At 38.1% G+C, this 14,403-nt stretch overlaps 1 protein-coding gene across 5 annotated transcripts in view; it reads right to left on the reverse strand.

The window, feature by feature from the left end:
* Positions 1-1,858: 1,858 nt before the first annotated feature.
* Positions 1,859-14,403, reverse strand: part of LOC100121196 (zinc finger protein chinmo) — a 62,887-nt gene continuing 50,342 nt past the window's right edge. For all 5 annotated transcript variants that reach the window (XM_001604736.6, XM_003427082.5, XM_003427081.4 and 2 more), the window contains exon 7: positions 1,859-13,522. In XM_001604736.6, coding sequence (XP_001604786.2) covers positions 13,290-13,522 — 233 coding nt within the window. In that variant the 3' untranslated portion in view covers positions 1,859-13,289. The remainder of the gene's footprint in view (positions 13,523-14,403) is intronic.

Consider the following 14,403-nt stretch of genomic DNA (forward strand, 5'->3'; position numbering starts at 1 on the left):
GGGAGCGAGCGATATTTTCGCTTCGACGGCGCTGAATGCGCATTAAACGAGGCATTCGTGCAAGCTCCCCCGCACGTGTACACCCCCCTAGCGTCCTGCACAACTGACTCCGCGTATACGACGTGTGCCTGTGACAAATGTCAAAAGACGTTCCGGTGAACGCTTAAAAGCCGTAGGTTCCTTTATTCAGGCGCTAACGAGGTTTACGTATCCACGTAGCGTACAGAGAAGAACGTAGAGCGAGAATAGAACGCGTACGTGTGTGTCGAGGTTCTGATCGCAGAAACTGAAGGGGACAAGGAACAAAGCTTCATATAATTAGCCACTGCATCGACAGCGATTTTCAGAGCCACGGATTCCACCTGCGCAGCGCAATACCTCTTTTTTGCAGTTAAGCTCGACTGTGCTCTGCAATGGTCGAGGCTCGACGATGAGGATACGATTTGACGGCTTCGCACGTCGTCGTGTTTTGTCTTTTACCTCCATTCGCGAAGGTATTATACTGTATTAGCAAAAGCTACTGCTCTCGAGGGATGAATGAGCTATTATTCTTGGATTAATTATGCGAGTGGGCTGTAGTTGAGCGATTGTACAGGCGAATTAAGTTGCACATATTCTCGTTTGAAGAATTTTACTCGTTTCATAAGATCTGCTTACCAGGAAAATAGTGCCTTGTCGCATAAAAGCAAAGCTGCGACTTTTATAGAAAATGCATTTGGCGATACGTGAATTTTAAAGGTTTTGCAGATAAACTTTTATATTGAGCGTAGATACGATAAAGGTGTATAAGTATTTACAACAGAGCGAGAAAAAGTTTGTGAAGGCAAAATTACGTTAAAGGGCGGAAAAGAGGAAAACTTTTTAAAACTTGGCCTTGTTCGTCCAATAGTGTCGAAAAGGATTTGAACGTGCCGTGTCAGCAACAGTTGGCTTTAAATTTCAAAGGCATCCATTGCATGAAAATCCTTTAAAATGATATTGTTGTAAAAATTAAAAATTGGCAATCAATCAAGGCCATTTTTTTATGTAGAAAATCATTTTTAACTTTAATTTAATTAAACGAAGCAGCAAATCTTTTCGATTAGTTTGTTTACCTATTATTTACTCTTGGTATTGAAACTAAATAATAATTTGGAGTGTAAAATAATTATTATGCGCATTGATATTTTAAAAATATTAGACGTCTGACATCTGTTGGAAGACAGCAGAAACTACATGACATTGTGAGCATGTACCATCCGAGTGATCAAAGTCATACCTGCAAGAAAGCAGATTTCTGTAAGTCGATAATGTGATTTTTGAAAATCCTTCAAAAGTTTTGTGATAGTAATACTTGATTATTAGTAATAGTATATTTTATAAATATAGTTGAAGTTTGTATGTACAAGTGGAGAATGTCTAGTACTGAAAAATATAATGAAATCTCAAATCTATAAACTGAAATACTTAAAACCAATACAACTTTTAAATAAATTAAACTAAATTTTAAATCAATAAAAGAACCTATCGTTTAATATAACTTTATTATTATACAAAAAAATGTAACATTAGTGATGTTCTTACGATCGCAACACAAGAGCCTTTAACTAATTATTCAAATTGCATTATATTGATAATAGAATTATAATATATTTGATGTCTTATCTTTACATAATACAAACTGTGTGTGTAATATTAAAATGATATTTTACATACGCTTTTGCTTTATATATATATATATATATATATATATATATATATATATATATATATATATATATATAAGAGTAAAGTTAAATAAAAAATAATGATGCATAATAATAATAAGAAAAAAGTCATGAGAAAAGGGCAATAAGAAATGAGGTAAAAAGGCGCAGTCTCGTCAAGTTTTTTGTAATTTATAATTAATGGTAAAGTTTTTCTCATCTTACAGTAATTGAACAGTTATATTAATAGCCTAATTAAATTTCAATTAATTTTTATACAAACAAAAAAAGGTGAGTTACACTCGTCACGATATAACGTGCAGACCCTGCCACCTTCATTCGGGCACATCGGAGAGAAAGCAGAGACACCGTCGTGCGATTCGTTCTGCCGAAAAATGGGGGCTCCGAAAGCATGAATTTCGACTTGCACCACATCGAAAGTGACAATTTTCCTCAAAGCTTTTTAATTTTGCCTTACGATCGCGCGTCTCCCTTTCTCTCCCTCTACCGCTTTTTGTCCTCCTCTTTCTTCTTCTTTTATTTGACCTCGCATACTTTTTTCGCGCGTACTCTACATCCTTCCTTCCGATACTCTCGCTCGCTTTCTCTCTTTCTCTCGTTCTCTCGTTCTCTCTCTCTCTCTCTCTCTCTCTCTCTTTTCATACTCTCGCTCGTCTCACTTCCGGTATCCTCCTGTATAAATAACGCAAGTTGCAAAGAAAAATGTAATAAAGAGGCGGTCTCCGTTGGATCTGTATTTTCAAAATACAAATTCGCTACACAGCACGGAGCGAAGTTCGCGCGCGATGGCGTGAATCTTACGCGTACTTTCGTCCTCGGATTCTCGTCAGCGCGCGCGACCCACTCTCGCAATCTTTAACATAAAAACATTGTCGCCTTGCGGTCGTACGAATACATATACATTATTCACTGATGAATTAAATCGGTAACCATATTACTCTCGCTTTTATTTCAAATTTCCTCTCTCAATAAGCCGAAATGCTGGTTACGCCTCTCTATATAATTCATGTGGTGGTCGAAAACAAAAGTGAAATTGTATACAAGAGTCTGTGAGAAGTAAGCACGTAACGCGCTCTTGAGTAGAAATAAAGATATCATAGACATTTCAACTGTACAAAAAATAAAATATTTATCTATATCAATATGAGAGACTATTTACTCTCTCACTTATCTATCTCCATATTTTCACTCGTATTCTCGTCATCGAGAGAGGAAACAACAAAGAAGTTGACCTGCGATCGAGCGCCATGCGAATGATGATGGTTCGCATATCAGGAAACGCCTCGATCTTCGAATCGCCCACGATCGCAGGTGCAACGCAACATCGTACAACGTCGGTCTATTATAGGAATGATACTCAACATACAATTACGTGCAGGTCAATACAATGTTCGAAAAGGGACCGTCCGATATATAAGGAAACATAAACAGACAAGCTAGACGTGAAAATCGTTCAAACTTTCGAAAGCAAGTGATCGTCGAAAAAGACATATTTTTTACGCTTTTTTTTAATCGTTTACAATTATTATTTTAGTTTACTTTTACTTTTTTTCTTCTCATCTTTCGCTCTAGTCGGGTAAAATCTAGAATTTTACTTCCTGTTCTATGTCATTTTACATTGAGTATACCTTCCCACTTACAGCTCGCTTCACAACTCGTTATAATTCTTTCTTTTTTTTATTTATTTTTACCTTTAAAATTTCATAGCGAATCAATTTTTTTCATTCTTTATTTCTTTTCAGAAAAAAGGTCGAAGGTTTCGTTATCGAGCTTTCAATTTCAACTCTTTCTTTCGATTGTCGCATTGCGGGTCGACGGGATTCCGGGGGCAGCTTACAATCTAAACAAGCATTGTCTCCTTAACGCCTAGGTATAATATAATATATATCATATAATATATTTCTCGCATTGGCGCGCGCTCGCGTTCTCGTGTGATAATATTTTACTCTTCTTCTCTATTTATACTCGCTCGAATTACGCGTACGTAAATCGGGCGCATTAGGAGGGATAGAGGGGGGGGGCGAATTCGGGGGAATCGATAGTTTCATCATCGGATTTACAATATATACGGGCTAATTTGCGATTATGTTTATGGTTCGCGTCCAGCGCATGTAGAAAACATAAATATTAAATAAATATATATAACCGGTTCTATTTACACACTAGCTGATGACTGGAGGGATATATCATGATGGGGGGGGGGGGAGGGAAGGGAGAGCTGTCGATGTGTTCTTCTTCAAAGGAAATCAAAGAGAACAGATACTTACACGCGAGGGAAAAACTTAACGAAAAACTAACGCGTAAACTACATCGCGCGAATTGCAGTGAGATAACTAAAGTGTAATACTTCGCGTACAGCAGCCTTTACGGCCGGTGTACGCGTTGAGAGAAATGAAAATATCTAACGCGTTAATCGTGCGATGAAAGTGCAGGAACAACCGTCGTTACAATTACATATTGAGGTAGAGCGGTTTCGTATACTTATATAAACGGTACGTCATGTTGGCAATGCCCATGTGAGGTCCACTCTCGAGAGTATCCGACAATATAATAATCGTACGAATAAACAATAAAAACTATATGCCGTACGAATGTTGTTGCGCGAAACGTAAAAAAACAAAGAAAAATAATAGAACGAAGAACTTTCGAGGCATGAGAATGCGGTAGTGAAGGATTAAAGCGGCAGCGAGCGAATACAAATAAGTATCATCGCTCGACGCTCGCAGGAGATTCTGTGTCGGCTTGTTTTGATTCCAAAATTTATGGAGTTTCGATACATAAGCGTGCGCTTGGTATCCGGCGCCCTTTATAATATGAAGTCTTTTATTTTTAGTGTCGAAAATTACGTTTAACCATAACCGCGAAGTCGTACATATATAAGTGTGTGTATGTGTGTATATACACGTATGTAAAAATGAAGTCGAGAATCTCGGTACTGAACACGGACTATCCTTTCCCGCCACACTCACTTGACTATTGCATCGCTTGTATTTTCTTTATCTTTTTATTATTATTATTGTAAAAAATTGCATGGTCGTTTATCATTTGAATCCCTTCAGTTTTTCTATTTCTTACTTATAGACTATTATACTTTGTAGTTTGTACTTGGTTTTCAATTATACCTGAGAGAAGGATTCGCGAGCGAGCGAGCGCGAACGATAAGTTATTCGCGCCCGCCTCACGACGCGCTCTCGATTTCATCTTATTACTCCTCTAACTTAATTATTATAGTAATAATCATTGTCGTTATACCATTATTACTATAACCATTATTATTATTATTTCATTTATTTATTCACCATTTAACTCTTGACTCTTGCACTTGGCATTTCTCATATAATTAAACGTCAACGTGGTATCGACAGAGTATCACTGTTTATCACTGTGAGATATCAATCGTACTATTTGTTTTAATAATTCGCAAAATACCACTTTGTGTTGCTTTGTAGCTATTCTTGTATAATTATATAATACGTATATAATATATATATATATAATAATTATCTACAGAGACGTCGTAAGCTTCGTCGGTGCACCCTGTATGTCGTGATTATTTTTTTTTCTCATCCTTCAAGTGAGGTATAACATTTGTACTCGTGTATTTGAAAATATCGGCATCAATTATGTATCTGTCTCATATAATTATGTCCTCGTCGGATAAACGCAGCGTTCGAACGGGTTTTGCTTTAATATAGATAAAACCTCCTGACAACTGTCTCTCTTTCAGGATGTGCGATCTCTTTTTCTCGACGCAATCTTAAATACACAGTGACTCAACAAAGGACGATCTATCGTCCGTATCTCTAAGACTGCAAAGCAAAATAAGAAAAACTCAACAGCTGTTCTCGTTTTCAACAAGAACATTTATTAATAATAATAATATTAATAATAATAATAAAGCTTATAATAATAGTTGTAATAGAAGTAACATAATAATAATGGTACAAATTAATCAATAGAAGTAATAATAATATAGTTATCATTAGAATAATAATAAAGAGGATATAAAGCAACTAAGAGATAAGTATGAGAATTTAGCGAGAAAAAGAGTTGACGCACGCGAAAAGAAAAAACCCGCTCGAGTGCTTGAAAAAATCGAGCAAACGATCGTCCTCTTTGATTATTCTTCACTTTATAATAATAATTATTACAGCGCGTACGTAGACAGGTAAGTCATCATAATATAACATCTTTTTCATTTGTCGCAAATATGATCTTTCTTATTCCCTCCTTTCTTTCTACGTTGTTCCTTAAACATTAGCGTTATTTTGTACTATAGATCAGCGGTCCGCCGACCGCCTGCGCCTTTTTGTTTTATATATTCATTTTGCCCCGCATTCGAATCCGTCGCTATCCCGCGCCGCTCTAATCAAAATTTTTTTTCAACCTTCGCATTCGCTATTATAAACATTATGTTATTACACTATTACAGTACATGCGTAGCATCTATTCGTGCGTCGGCTACGTAAAGAGTTTACGTTAACATGCACTGCTAATGAAATGATGAGTGAACTTCTTTATTATTTTTGCGCTTAATGTATACTGATTCTACCGAACGTCAATCTTCGCCGATCTTCATCTCCACTCGCGTAATATAAACTCTTCTCTCCTATTATTCATCTATCATATATTTATATCTGCAATAAAAATATCTGCATTTCATATCACTGCGGTAAAAAATAATTATCTATTATATATTAATCCGTTCAAATGAATCGTGCTTGAGTGAAGATGAACAGCGGCACAGGCTAACGCTCCGCGACATATTTTTTCCGTGTGTACATATTATCCAATTATCGATCACTACAAACTCGTCGCAGCAATAAATCGACGAGAGCAACGACAAGAATTTCAAGTCTTGGCTCGTCTATTATTCATATAATAAGTGCACCAGCTTTATATTCGTTCCATTTTTCTCTAACTAGCGTGTCTTTATAGTGATTAGAAAAAAAAAGAAAAAGAATATGTGTGTGTTAGTTTATATGTGCGTGTGTGTATCTATGTGAGTGTGAATTGGTGACAAAATTTTGGTGATGAGTGAGCGTGAAGTTCGCACAGTGATGACATCAATTATTTAAAGATTATTACGACTCGCTCTATAAATTTAACATCGCTTCTCTCTTTCACGTGGTTAATTTTGAGCATAGAATTTTTTTTTAGTATTTTTTGATCCGCTTGTTTACACGTCGGTTCTTTGTAATTGAGTATGCTTTGTCTCTTTGTCATCCTCGGTTTCGTGTCGAAATTTTTAAATTCAATTTTTCCTTTTTCATGAATTGAATTTTTTTTCTCATTGCGTGCCTTTTTTATGCTTGTCTATGCCTACGTCGCGCGCAAGTGTTTCAAGTTTTTTTTTTAAAGAAGAGGAGGTTCTTCATCGGACAATCGCATGATAGCACAACACCCTATACGCGTCTGGTATCATACGACATTTACGGCCTGGAAATTAAAGAACGTCATTTTTGCCTAATGAAGCGCGCGCGCGTCCATGATGTGTCACACCACCACGACATCTATTAAGAGGATTTTGAATCCGTTCAAAAACACATATTATATAAACAACATGCAACATATTATCCTATAGCGTATTACAATGCTCGCTTTTACCAAGCTCTCGATACACTCCCACCCCATTTCTCTTTCTCGCTCTCGTCTCCGCTTTTCTCTGAATCATCATGCGTAGCCATGTGTTCTCCTTCATTTAATTTTCAATTAATATATATATATATATATATATATTTTTTTGTATATAAATATAGAATATATACATAGGCGGTGGTACGTACGCGCGCATATATTTCTTTGTTTTGAATCGCAACGCGTATGCACGCAGTACCTATACGACACCTCCGTAAAACCGGGACAGGCTTTGGTGTGCGATCGGCCGAGCTGGACGATTCCGAGGTAATCCAACTTTACAATGTTTTCTTTCACGTGTAATCAACGGCCGAAATTTGTTTTTTCTTTTGTGGGGTCCAAAACGCCTCGAGTTTTTCAAACCCGAGTTTAATAATTCAAATTTCGCGCTCGTCCTCGTCCAGCTCCGCACGGATAAAACGTCGCGCGATTTTTCCCTCGAACCGCTCGACGCGTTTTTCTTACCATTTTTTCTATTTATCCTTTAAACTAATCAACAAAAACAGAAGTGGAAAACCAACAAATACACGCGATTACGCGATGAAAAACGTACATAAGTGCAAGTGTGTCTGTGTTTATGCGTGTGTGTGTGTGTTTATTTTGTACATGTTTCGGCAAACGTACGCAATCGTCTATACCATCGAGACGGATTCAAATTTCCCGCCCGTTCGCCACTTCTCCAAACGTTAAATGAGGAGGAAACTGAAAAACAACAGAACGCGAACTTCACTTTTTTATATATACGACAACGGACGATACTTCTAAACTTACGAATTTTCGGCTCTTTCTCCCGAATTTTTTTTTCGTTTTTTTTTTGCTTTTTTTACTGAAATTTTGTCTCGCGCTCGCTTACTCAAATACGGAAGCGCGACAGTGGGAGAAAGAGGATTATTTTTGTTTGCTATGCCGGCCGCACTGCCAAATCGGTTTCTTTCACATGCACATTTACAATATAACTATACACATACGTCTCAACGATCCCATTCGCGTCCTTCATCCTTCTCCTACTCCTCGTACGATAATTGTTATAACTTTAGATACTTGTAATAATAATAATAATTAATAATCAGAATAATAATATTCTATATCAATAATCTAGGTATATGTTTTTTTGCCTTAGCTAACGTTCACGCGGCTTCCACACGTACGCATCATCGCATTCGCACCTGTTCGCTTGTCCACTTTGCCGAAAATCAATTTTGCTTTCCGTTTCGAACGCAAACAGACAGAATTTCTAGTAGCTATACTATAATTTTTGTTAAACGCTCGGTGCACGATATTACGAAAAGACGTGTTTATATCCATTAAATTTTGTATGCGTATTACATGTAAAATATATGAGCGCAAATCTAGAAAATGTGTCGATCTGTTCGTTCAGCTTTACTCTCTAAATTCAATGAGAATAATTTCATCGTTTTTAAATAGAAAACATGCCAAACACACCGATTAACGCATTAAATTCCGTAGATTTATAGCATGGTTACTTTAATTATATATCTATGTACAAATTAGCGAAAAATATTTAGTATAGAAAGCGCGAAAGATCCTCGAGGGATTGCAAAACTTATCGGCACATTTCCAGAGAGAGAAGAAAGCTCTCGCGCGTTGCTTTTCGCGTGCACTGTAAATCTAACGCCGATTAATAAGTAAAAAATAATAGTAATAATAATAATAATAGAGAAAAAAGACGTAAACGTGGTGAACGCTCACCTCGTCTGGTAACTCAATAAACTTAGAAACGAAGAATAGAAAAAAAATACGAATTCATTTTCAGTCACACTGAAATGTTTTTATAACGCAAGACGCGCTCCCGTCTCCGCTCAGCGGAAAGACGAGGCGCGTTTCGGGAAAAGAAAAAAATATATATCATTTTATATAGCGTTTAAATAGAAGAAAAAAAACTTTTCAATTCATCCCATGAATTAAACGAAGAAAAGTATAAACGAAGTGATAATTTATATTTACAAACTATAATAATAGTGCTGGCGCGCCGTCTCATTATTAACTGCCCTTCTCGCGTACTTTTCTCTCCCTACCGCTCTCTCTGTATGCATGAAGTATTTCATATATGTATCGAAAAGTATTACAGTACGGGTAATTTTTTAGGTACACCGGCATTGGTTGAATAACCTCGAAAATTTTCGTTAATAAGACGCCTTAGCTAAATTTCGCCTTCCGTTTCTCGACGCATCGTCTCCTGGCCGCCCACCCACTTTGTCCTTTTTTTACCGGCTGTCCACTCGTCCTCCCTTTTTTTTGCTCCACTCTCCTCGCGAAAAATCACCCCATCGACCTAGTAATATGTTGCACTTCTGCGCAGAGCTTGAACTTACAGTTAATTTTTTTCATCAATTTTTTTTGCAATCTTTAGAGCGAAATTTTTGTCTATAGATATAATTTTTTTCACTTACGCGTACGTTTACATACTCGAAATCTTAAATTTAGTTTCTCGCATATCCGGTAAAAATAGTGCAACACCACTCACTCGCGCCTCTAGTTCTCGCCACACGCATACAATAGTATATAGGTATTTCTGCTGTTGCGGGCGTGAAAATTTCAACTCGACTCTTTGTATACGCAGTTAGTTTTTTTGCTTCTTTTTTCCGGTATTTTTTTATAAAAAGTTAAATGAAAAAAGATTGACGCAATCGTAACAACGTAGCGATTCATTATTATTATTTTTCATTCTTGTCGTGATCTGTGAGTGAAAATGTGATCGACCGAAAAAATTAATGCCATTTACTCGTCCTGCAAAACTCAGTAAATTATGATTTGTTTCACCCAAGTCACAATTAATATAGGTACAAAAGTGCAAAAATAAAATCCTCTTTATAACAAACTATTTACTCTTTTATAACGTAAATAAATATTTATATCTACTTTCTACGTCGAGTACTGATTGTGTGATCAACTCATTTGACTGAAGTAAATTACATACCGCGATACCGAAATGCCTTGTATCCAAGTATATGTAAGGAAAACAAAAAAGAAATTTTGTTCCTCGTTACGCGCTGAAATGCTCGTATGATATATGTATAACGTGTATGCAATATGAATATCAATGTAGGTGTGGTTTTGAGAGTTTGTGCTTGTGAATGCGTAATATTATTGAATGACTATCAGTTCTATTCCCTGTTACGTTACGTTATACGTCTGAAAAGGCTCTGAGGTAGCAAGTTTCATACTTTTGGCAGATTTGCGCTGTTTCACGCGGTTTGTTTGTTTCTTTAACTTTATCTTCGCTACTGATTACTATTATTGTTCCGTTTTATTCTATTATTTGTTCCATTCGTATTCCCTTACTATTTTCTTTGTCTTTCATCACGGTTCATTTCCATTTAAACTACGTAATGTCTTGACTGTAAAAAATGCCTCTTGTGTTCTATATCAGTAATAAACATTAAATAAATCTCTATTGTCTCTATTGTCTTTCTATGATATAAATAACGTTTCACTATTATAGGCATATCGTTGTGAGGTAACTGTAATGATCGATTTCATCGATCGCTTCTGTAACAAAAACTATTGAGCTTATAAGAAGATTAAGAAGAAAGAATCTGCTTTAAAAACATGTAAATACTGCAACAATTAATATCGCGATGCCCTCCTGACTAGGAGTATCCCTAACTATGTGAGCTTCCAATCGCGTAAAATATAATCGTCTATCGTCAATTGATTACATAAGGCGGTCGAGTACATAACACCGACATAAAACCACTTTGTCCGTTCAGAACTGCCATCCGTGATCTTGTATTACATTATGATGCAAAATCAAGAATGCTAATCGAGAGCGGAAAAATGAAGAATGTCACTCGGTCTCTCATCGATCGGTAAAAGAAATTAACCACTTCCTTCCCTACAATTAAATTCTTTCTCGCTCACTTTCAATCATATCTGCATTCCGATCCATCGTCTATTATAGGTTTATCTCATAAACTATTTCATCTCTCTTATCCCGTTTGACGATCCGGCGGCTCTACTATGTTTAATTATACTCTTTGTGTAATTCGCTTATTCATTATTATTTTACCTATAAAAATCGCGTTTCACTATTGCTCCGGACAAAAGTCCGCTGTTTCATTAAACACTGTAAATAGTTAACAAAATGATATTGATTGTTTTGCTCTGTAGTTTAATCGCGCGTTTAATCACTCGGCGCGTCGCGATTGCCAGCTATTTCTTTACCCACAAGGTCTCGGCGCAGTCTCGTGAAGGAGGCGTAAATCATCATCATCATCATCACCCATTTATCGAGGAAAAAACAGAGAAAACGCATAGAAGTAAATATACATTCATGTACATATACAATATATATCAATGTATACATACATATATATACATACATATATATATATATATATATATATATATATATCAATATATATATATATGATAAAGTGCGTGCTTTGTGTAAAAACGTTCGTATCAGGTAAAAAGGCAAAGTGTCGGTCGCGAGCGACCTATGTATATCATAATATTCACATATGATCATACTTCATATCATCAATCTATCTATCTCGTTCTCTATTGCACGTACGGAAACAGTCGATATATAAATATTGCAGTCTTAGTTACGATGCGCCGGCCCGAAGCAAAGTCGGTCCTTCACGAAAGTTCGGCCCTCCCCGCAGGTAGCGCCGGCAATCGCGCGCTCGGAGTTTTTTATCCTCATTTTTATTATTTCTTTATCATAATGCTTCAACGTGGCTAGTTTCTGTTCGTCCTTAAAGTTAACGCTATTATGAAGTATACGCTCGTACTTAATATCGACGAAAGCAAAACAAAGGTTCGGTAGCAGTAGTAGTAGTAGTAGTAGTAGTAGTAATAATTAGTAGTAGTAGTTTGATACGTATTCGAGGTATACGTCTCGTTCCGCCCAGTATATTTCATAAATATCTATTATCATCGTTTCACGTGTGTGTGCGCGAAGAAACTGACTGAGTACTATCCTGCAGTGATCGGTTTGTTTGTTTGTTTTTTTTTTTTCCGTTTTGGCACTGTGCGTATCAATAAGTATATGCGTAAATCTGAGGCAATGTTGAGTTGTATATAAATAGTTGTAAAACTTAAAGCCTATTAAAAATCTTCATAATAATGCAGAGTTTAAAAAAAGACGGCATAACGGCCACACTAGGCTCTCAGCAGTATATCAACAGTTTCAATATGCTATTATAAAAAACTAGGATCAATATTTATCGGTTTTGTTATCGCAGCTCGGTTAGTTTCATATCTATCTTGTATATACGCCGATATCATCACCTTCCTCTCGGTGTACGAATCATCGTATTTATCATCGTATTATAAACTATAGTCTTTGTAATTATTGCGGTAACGATAGATTCTTCATTTCTTCTCTTAAAATCTCCTTTGCCCTGCATTTACATATCGATCAGGTATAACATACCCGAGTTACTATGAGATTGTTTCGGTACTCACGCTCCGCGCATTCATATGTGTAATCTCATATCATAAAGCACTCTCTCTCTCTCTCTCTCTCTCTCTCTCTCTCTCTCTCTCTCTCTCTCTCTTTCTCTCTCGCACTCGCACACTTACTCACACATCATCAGCATCATCATAATCATACGGATGAATATTTTTCTTCTTACAATCGCACACCCGATCATCGAATCTCGCGTTTGTGTGTCTCTCTTTGTTTTCTTTTTCTACTAACTTCTTAAACGCTTCAAATGGTTAAATCCTTACTCTCGACCGTTGCACTTTCATTGACTAGTTTTGTGTGATTCTCGCCGCGAGATTTAATATATAGTCTCGGGAGGGTGTCCTTCTTCTGTCCGCCGCGTGTCCGGGGGGCCGGCGCTGCTGTCGCTGGAAAATCGGATACTACTTCGGTAACCGCGGCGACAGCTGCTGCTTGTTCCCAGCGCCGCTGCTGCTGATGCTACTGGTACTGCAGGTCGTGGCCGACCGCCTGCCTCGAGCTCCCAGCTACTGCTGCACCGCGTCCGGTACCGAGTGGTTGGCCTGCTGCAACGCCTTGAGACTCAGCTCGGGCTTGTGCTCGCGGGCTATGTGCCTGCGCACGGTGTTGTTGCGGGTGAAGGTGCGCGAGCAGAACGGGCAGGGCACTCGGATGCCCTGGTGCCGCTGCCGGATGTGGGCGCGCAGGTTCGTCTCGTAGCCGTACAGCCTCTCGCAGAACGGACACTTCAGCTTCTTACCTGTGGGCCGAAAATTCGTAGTTAGTATATTTGTATCATACGGATGAGGGAGTTTATAATCCCGGCGAACTTTTTCCGACAAATCCGCGCGAGACTGCGAAAACTCACAATTCCCTCGAGCGAAAATTCAGCGGCTAATACCCGCACAAAGCCTATAGAAGCCCTCCAAGAGCTGGAAAAAGAAAACGCGTCACGAGAGACAAAAAGCGCCTTTGAACAGAGAGAGAGAGAGAGACGTCGTAGGCCGTTGGCTTCGGCTGCAAGGCCATACGAGCGGCTAATTTATTTCCCGCTGACGCGATTAAGTCATCGCCCATCGGGGCTCCCTCTCTCCCCCGTGTATCCACTCGCGAGCGAGCGCGTGAAAAACGAATCCGCTTTCCTTGACATTCCGCAGCCTCTGCGTTAGAGCGACCTCGCGAACCGTTTACGAGAGGGACGACACTGTCGCGCGCGTGTGTTGCAACGATTGCGCATACACACGATATAAGCGAGTACACGCACGAGATGGATCTCTCTCTCTCTTTGTCTTCGAAAATTTGCGCCAGTGAGAAGCGATTAGAGCCGACTTATTCTAACGATCCGAAATCGCGGCTCAAGGCCAGAGTTAGACGATTCCAGGTAGTACAGTGCCTGCGTGCCGGGCCTCTCGTGCGGTTGCCCAACGATTCTACGCCTCGCATTTGCATGTAGGTGTAACCACGCTGGGATTTGAATGTTTCTTTTTTTATGATGACGCTCGTGCCTTTGTACGACGCAGCGAGTGCAGAAAGGTCGTTTTTTACGACTGAGAAGGTCCATTAGAGCGATCTTAGATTGCGGAGTGGCAGCTTGATTGAAATTTTCGTTGTAGGAGAGAGAGGGACGGGTTATGTCACTGC

This window comes from Nasonia vitripennis, chromosome 2 (assembly GCF_009193385.2).
Source record: "Nasonia vitripennis strain AsymCx chromosome 2, Nvit_psr_1.1, whole genome shotgun sequence".
Classification (NCBI taxonomy): Eukaryota; Metazoa; Arthropoda; class Insecta; order Hymenoptera; family Pteromalidae; genus Nasonia; species Nasonia vitripennis.